At 39.8% G+C, this 7,902-nt stretch overlaps 1 protein-coding gene across 1 annotated transcript in view; it reads right to left on the bottom strand.

Annotated features, from left to right (window-relative positions):
• The window catches only part of tmeff1a (transmembrane protein with EGF-like and two follistatin-like domains 1a), a gene marked incomplete in the record, with an annotated part of 100,604 nt that extends 93,606 nt beyond the window's left edge, over positions 1-6,998 (bottom strand). Inside the window, 1 exon segment of the mRNA XM_024268855.2 lies at positions 5,941-6,998. Coding sequence (XP_024124623.1) covers positions 5,941-6,091 — 151 coding nt within the window.
• Positions 6,999-7,902: the final 904 nt, after the last annotated feature.

Here is a 7,902-nt window from a genome sequence, read left to right as displayed (position 1 = left end):
TTTCTTCTTCTTTGCTCATAGTAATGATCACATGAGCTCAAAGAACAAACAGATTTATTTGGTTTTGTTTGTAAAGTGTCATTTCTGATAGTGAAAAACAAACTGTATCCACTGCTTCTCTGTGCAAACATATTGTAAAAAAGACTGTCATCCTTTAAGGAACTTTCAATTTCTGGATTTTCTTCTTATTTAAAAGAAAAACTGAGCTGCACTGCAGTCGAGTACTTAATGCAACATCTGGACACAAATTACATTCAAAGCCCTTCAAAGTGCCATCATATGCTAAAAATAAAAAAATATTACAGATTAATTCAGCTTACCACAGATTTACTGTAAAACGTTTAATTGGTCACCAGATATAACCAGTTTGTGTGTTGAGTACCATCTCCTTAGTTTATTGCTAACTTTAGAGGCGAATGTTAAGATCTTCCCATTTTGGATGATTAAATGTACTTAATGTAATACTTAGTAGAATCAGAACTGTTGCTGAAAGTAAGATATTTAGTGAACAACTGAAAATTACATTTGAACTTTTTTTTTTTTACTTTTCAGGCATTCTACATTTTGTTGTGCTTTTCTTCAGTGTTTTTTTCACCATCTTCAATATTTTAGGCTGTGTTTAACTAGGGCTGGGTTGATCAGATCTATTACTCGATCTGAATTAATCTAAACTTAATAGATCAATAATCGATCCATAAAAATAGAGGTCAATCAAATGCATAATGCTAAAGACTGCTAGCTTGATGCTAACGTATAATAGGATTTCCTTTAGGAATACTAACGCTCAGTCGACCTAAACATAGATTGCTGACTTTTTTTTTTTTTTTTTTCATTTTTATTCATTAATAGTAAAAACATACAATATAAACTTGAGTTGCAAACTCAAACATGATGGAAAAGGAAAACTTAATGAACTAAATGAACATCTATATATACTCACAGGCATGAATCTTCCAAACTCTTTGAAGGAAAAAGTTTTTAAAGTAACCATTTGTGCTCTTTTTTTTGCTCATACTTTCTTCTTCTTCTGGAATAAGGTGTAATGCTGTAGTGCTATAGCCACCTAGTGGCCAAACTGAAACACCCTCCAGGAGAAGCAGAACAATTGTTGGAAATGTATGTTATTAACAATCTCATTCTGTTTTAATAATACATTTTACAGTATGTGAACTGTATTAGATTAATGTGAAAATGTTCAAAACATATATAGATTATTATTGTATTTCTAAGCAAATGTTTAAACTTAAAAACTACAAAGATCCTCCCAGACTTTTATTCTGACGCCTCATTGTTTGTCTTCATGCTCGTGAACCATAAATCATCACTTAACCTAAAGCAGAAACTTCCAGATGAGGTCGTTAAACTCAGGAAGATCATTAACAGGAACCCACATCCTCTCTGTCAGCTTCAGATCCACACATGTGGGCTCAGGAAACAAGCCTCTTTCTTCCATCCCCTCTGTTCTGGCTGCTTTTGTCGCGGACGGATCGTGACGGAACGTCGATAACAGCTGTTTCCATCTGAAGATGACTTCTGTCTAAAGACCACAGGAGGGGGGGCGGCAAGGGTCCACGTCCTCAAAGAATTTGGTTTGGATTTCCCACAGCTGTTTGCATGAAAACACTGAACATGAAAGTTTATCACCCCTAAATTCCATCATTTCAGACGGACAGTGAACGCAGCATAAGATTAAAATAAGTGAATATGACCAAACAAAGGAAAAAACAAAATATTGTCAACTTTTATTTGAACTTTCGTGATTTTATTTTTTACCCGATATAATTTACCAAATAAAAAGTATTTCTCACAAAAAAATAGTTCAAAATATGACAACACGTGATAAATTAGAGTAGTTCTTTTTTTTAACTGAGGTATATGTAGAATAAATGGAAAATAAATACAAAAAAAAAAGATCCTAAAAACAGGCTTGAAAATGGCTGAAAAATTAGGAATTTGAGAATTAAAAAAATCTTAATAAAATAAATAATGATAGTGGTCTTTGGTCCACTCATTCCTGGGACATGTGAGACTTTACTGGGACCATAAAACATTTAGAAAAATGCAACATATTGAAAATCATGTAAATATGTTTGCTCTGGTGAAAATCACCCTGCGAAAGTGCTCTAGAGTTAATGATCAAGATTTTATGGACTCCAACTTCTAGAAACAAATACTTTTTCTGCATATTTCAACTCTTTTTTGTTAAAGAAAGAACAAATAAAATGTATTTTAAAATGCTTTAACAATGACTTTTTTTATCTTATTTCTGGTATTTTGTTCCCATGTCATGTATATTTGTAATTGTAAAGCAAAAAAAAAAGCAAAGGACAAAAGCTGCAAACTAGCTATGGCTAAAAACATGTTTACATATCTGTTCTTATTCAATAAATAAATTCAATTCAAAATAAAATAGAAAATGATTCCTGCCCTGCTCTCTGGTGGTGGGGCCTTTTGTGGTCGACCCTCTGGTCCTGTTTGGACATAAATGTCAGACTTAAGCTCTGATAGAACCTCAGATATGATTTCTTCTAGATTTTTGTGGCTCAATTGTAGAAATCTGATGAACCGTGTTTGTTCTGTACCTGAAGGAGGATAAACAGATTTATATTGTTTAGATCCAGGAGATCTGGTGAGCTGCTACAAAAGTGAGAGAAGGCAGAAAATTGTTTCTTCTGAATGAAAAATGAACATATTTGGTTCCACCAGCAAGAAAAAACATTTTCCAGATGATATTTTTATCCTGAAAATCTGGCCTACAGATCATTTATCCTGGTTTTGCTTCTTCTGGTGTGGAACACTGCATCGTTCTTCTTCTATTTATTGGTCTCAACAAAAAGTAAAAAAGCCATCCATCACCTCTAGAAACCAGGCAGAGCCCCCCAACCTCTAATCCCCCCAGAACCAAACAAAGAGTAGATGAAGCTCCAGGTTGGAGATCCCCTCACTGATTATGGACTTCAGGCTCAGGATGAGGTGACCTCTCCCTGTGACCTTCTTCATCCTGAAGCCTCAGCTCTGTCACCACCACACATGATTGGAATAGATCCCCTCTGCACAAACATGAGCAGCAGATCCTCAGCTCTGCGGGGAGAGCAGGTCTCTCCAGACGCTGCAGAGTGACAGAGAAGGTTCTTTCATCTCCATATATATTAACAGAGGAAGAACGTGTCGAACTCATGAATATGCAGCATTCCTGCAAACACACAGACTCAAATCTGTCAGGATATTTGACCGCAAGAGAAGGAGAAACTGAAGTCAGCATGTTGCGAAAGGAAATGACTCCTAGAGATTTAAATAATATTGTTTTAAATATTGAAGATTTGTTTCAGTAAAGAGTCTGATAAGGAAGATTGTAATGAGCAGAGCCAACCAGCGGGGGCAGCAAACTCAACGATATTCACAGACTGGTTTCAATCTGAAGAACAATTAAAAAAGCTTAAATAAAACAAATGAGATTTAAAATTTAAATTTCACTTTGTTTCAGCTTTTGAAGCACAAACGACACAAACGCCAAAGTGACCGTCCCCTCAAACATCATCCAGCTTTCATTCTTCAGCACCACGGACAGCGGACAGAAACTGAAGGTTTCCTTACATCATCAAAGTCTCATGGAAAAAGCTGCACTTTTGCTCATCTGAAGTAGAAATGTACGTTTTTTTAAAAACAATATAGATTTTCCAGAACCTATCAGCATAGTTTTCAGACCTCAATCGGATCAAACAGCAGCTGAAAACCTCCCGTCACCTGATCTTCTGAAGGTGTTTCCTCAGCCGGAAAGACCTGAGCTGCAGAGTCATGACAGCTAAAAAAATAAAAAATAAAATAAAAAGAGTGTACCGCTTCTGTGTCTCCTCAGTGTTTGATTTCTCTGCTTGAATCAACTGTTGAAGAGTCACGGCTGGAAAGTGCGAAACAATTAAAGAGCGTTATTATCATTAATATAGTTGGAGCTGAAGGCTCCAGCATGCTTCACATTTCCTCCTGTAAATTGAGAATAATGGGACTTGACAATCAATTTGTTCTGGTAATGTCTTCCGACGTTCAGAACGGATCTAAATGAGCGGGTAAACTCCTCATGGCGCTGCCTGCATCCCCTCCTCCTCCTCCTCCTCCTCCTCCTCCTCCTCGTAGCCACGGCGAAGCGTAAAAGTTAACACGTGTTTTTCTTCTGTTATAAATAATGGAGCGATCACGTTTGAACTGAGCATTCTGGTGCTGATGTTTTGGTTCTTTATCATTCGTAAATCATCAAATGTTCATCAAATTCTTCTCAGATTCAAACTTATTTCTTGTTTTTATAGTTTTGTTTCTGATCAGACTGAATCAAGAGCAACGTTTGGGGTGAATTTGTGATGAATTTGGTCTGTTCATTATGAACTAAATCAGTTTGAAGTTTTACTGCAGTGAGGACGTCTGATTTCATCGTTTTAGGATGTCTTCTGACCCTTAAAGGACTGAATAAGATCAATTTGTGTTTTAATTTGACAAAAAAACAGAAGTTTCTTGTCAAATGTTCCTAAACCCTGACAGGTGCAGAATCTAAAGCTCACAGAAACGGTCTGATCAGCTCATTTGAACGCATCGACCAACAGGGATGAAGATCAGAGAACCTGAAGTTCCTCAGAAACAGCTTCTCTTTGCACGTTTGCTGCTTCTGCCTTTGTTGTTAGTCAGTGGAGACAGATGTGCTGAACTGTCAACTGAGGAAAGTGCTGAAACATAGATAAGTAGGGCTGTGGTCTATTAAAAATCTATTTATCAAATCAATCTACACTAAGAAAAGGGAAATTCATCAGGCCAATTGGTATGTTTTAAGAGAAAAAAACGTGTTTCTGTTAGTTTTAAATGTTAAAAATGCAAATTATTAAAGTAAAAAAGTTTCTGCCTTTTTTTAAATCAGTGTGAAACTTAACAAAATCAGTTTTTAAATGAACTGCTTACAAATAAACAGCTTTTTAGTCAAATTGCATCAAAGTATGTACAATTTTGTAATTAAAATTACAACATTTTATATACTTTGACGCAACAATTCAGAACGACTGAATCCCTTAAAGTTGTGTTAATATACTAACACAACTTTAAGGGATCCAGTCGTTCTGTTTGGATACTTTTAACACAAGAGGAGAAACATCAAAGAAGATTTGAAACAGCTGATGTTTCTGAGAGTCCGCACATGCTCAGTCTGGAGGACTCAAAGACCTCCATCCCTGGTTTGATCCCAGAGATCTTCTTGCATAACAACACACACATATTTCAAACAAAAAAAGGAGGGAAAATAAGAAATGGAGAAACATAAATTGAACATTTCTGGACTTTGTCTGGAGGACATTTCTGCTGAAGTTTCTGAGCTGAGCTGGATCAGCAGACAGACTTTGGTGACTTTAGAGAAGCTGCATGTTCTCAGCATGTCCTTCTACTGGAGCAGACAAACTCTCAAAGAATTTTCTGGTTCCTTTGACCGGTCTCTATAGGAACTTTTTCTGGTCTGAACTGACAGAACCGTTCCGAGGTGAATCTGATCTGAGATGTTCTGAACACTGAAAAACCTCCAGTGATTCTGCTGACTAAACAAACAGCTGATTTGACGTGAAAGCCGGTTTGTTTGGCTCGAGGGCGCTTATTTGCTGAGAAACCTTAATGATGATGAATCTGCTATTCATCCCTTTAATCACTTGATCCCTCAAAGTCTCTGCAGAGGAGCGTGGAGCCTCCTGGAGTCTCCTCCCGCCTCTGCAACATGGAACTCCTGCAGGAGCTGCAGCTGCGAGGCTCATTTCCACGCAAGCCGGCAGCGCACGCGCGTGCGGGACAGCAGGTGAACCCCCTCCCCTCCCGAACCCCAGTTTGTCATCCGTCCCACGAGGCTCATTTCTGCTCACGAGCCTGAATCAACATCCAACACGAGCGTTGAGCAACACGCGCACACATGAGCGCTCTTACCTGTGCACTCCTTCCCTTTGCCTCTGCACTCCCCGCTGTGGGAATAAGACGCACGCGCCTCCGGCACGCGCAGCAACAGAGCCAGCAGCCAGGCGCACGCCAGGTACCGGACCCCCCCTCCGGGCCGACACCTCCCCGGACCCGACGGCATGATCCCACGTCCGCGCGCGCAGGGAAAGATCTCAGCTCAGGTGAACCGAAGGAAGAGAGGACAGTCCGGCTGCTCCCGCCCTGTCCCGCAGAGGGGGGCTCACAGGCCGAGGTGGAGAGAGGAAAGCTCTGCGCGACTCTGCGTGGACGTGGACGGACGCGCTCGTCGGGATTCCGCGTTCAGGAAGCCTCGCAGCCGCTCCGGTTCGTCCGGGCTGGAAGCAGCGGCAGCATCCTCCCCCTCCGCGCCCCCCTTCCCGCAGCCGAGCTGCGCGTCTCCGCGTGCAGATGAAGGAAAAGCCCCGCACACGGCTGACAGATCCACGCGGAGCTGGAGCGGTTCCGGACGAGTCAAACAGCAGCGGCGGCGGCGACACAACAAAAGAGAGCCGGACCGGGGAGGAGAGCGCGAGCGCGGAGGGCTGGTCACGTGGGAGGATGCTCCTCTCTACCTCCACGCCCCTGAAGCGCGCGCGCTCGCACCTTTCAGACCACGCACGCTAAACCTGTGAAACGCAGCAAGAAATGAAGATGAGGATGAAGAAGAGCAGAGCAAAGTTCAGAGTTCACACTGCGCAGACTCGAGCTGCACGCGCTAATTATGAAGCCTATCTTTTTTTTCTTTTTTTTTTTTTTTTTACAGATTTTACTTTTTTAAAAAAATATATATTTTCTTACATCCTGATTTATGTTGATATCTTGAACTTTACTTCCTTTTTAAAGAAATCCTTAGATTCAAAAAGCTTTCAAAAGTTGACGTCAGCTTCCCAAACTTTAACTTCAAGATCATGCTGCGTTCACTGCACTTAAAAAAATAGGAACCTAGACACGGATCTTTCTTTTTGCTTTGCAGTTTGTAGATTTTTGGATCAAAGTTCCACTTAGCCCTACCAGTGCCTACACTTTCCACAAGTGGGGTCAAAAATGACCCCCGGATGGTGAGACTGCTGACATTATGTGCAAGTGCGATATACGGACACAGTTTCCCACGGAAGATTCCATATGGAATGCTAGGGTCTTTTTTGACCCCACTTGTGGAAAAGTGGAGTAGTGAAACAAAAGCTACAAACTCTTACATATATGATCTTATGTAACAAACATGTTTTAGTGAAACTTTATTTTCAGATATTTATGGGGTCAGTTTTGATCCAACATATGCATCAAAGATTTAAAGAAATTATGTCAAAATTGTGTGTTTTTATGTAGGATTTTCCTAAGCATTTTTTCTTTAAGTGTAAAACTGTAACTTTAAGGCTTTCTTTTGCATCAATAAACATGTTTTCCAGTCTGATCTAAAGCTGACCGACCTTTCATGACATCAAATCTTTGAAAAATGCCTCATTCCTGATCTCAGAAAAATCCTTTTGAGGATAAAATCATTGAAAGAGTTGATAGTCAAATGAAACAGGGAAGTCAAGTTCTCAGTGCAATAAAATTCATATGAAGAAACACACAAAAATATATGTATTAAATGTAGAAAGAAAAAAATCAAAAGAGAGTTAATCAACACCAAATGCAATAAGTCAACCATGTAAACTAAAATGAAAGCAGAAATGCAATAAGTTCTAATGATACTCAGAGAAGTCTTCTCATATCAGCAAACAACCATCTCGTTTCTCCATTTTCTGCAGTGTTTTTAAATAAGCGAATTCAGGGATTCCATTCTCTTCTGTGCAGATAAATATTCCACAGTCAGCTGTCAGTGGGAATTAAACTACGGAGGAGACTGGGAGCGACAGCAGCGTCTGACAGACATAGAGTCACAGAGGTCACCAACTTTCAGCTGAACTCCAACCTTGATGAGACCTTCAG

This window comes from Oryzias melastigma, linkage group LG17 (genome assembly GCF_002922805.2).
Source record: "Oryzias melastigma strain HK-1 linkage group LG17, ASM292280v2, whole genome shotgun sequence".
NCBI classification, from domain to species: Eukaryota; Metazoa; Chordata; class Actinopteri; order Beloniformes; family Adrianichthyidae; genus Oryzias; species Oryzias melastigma.
Note: the sequence above shows the minus strand (reverse complement) of the source record. Positions and strands in the feature narration are given on the sequence as shown.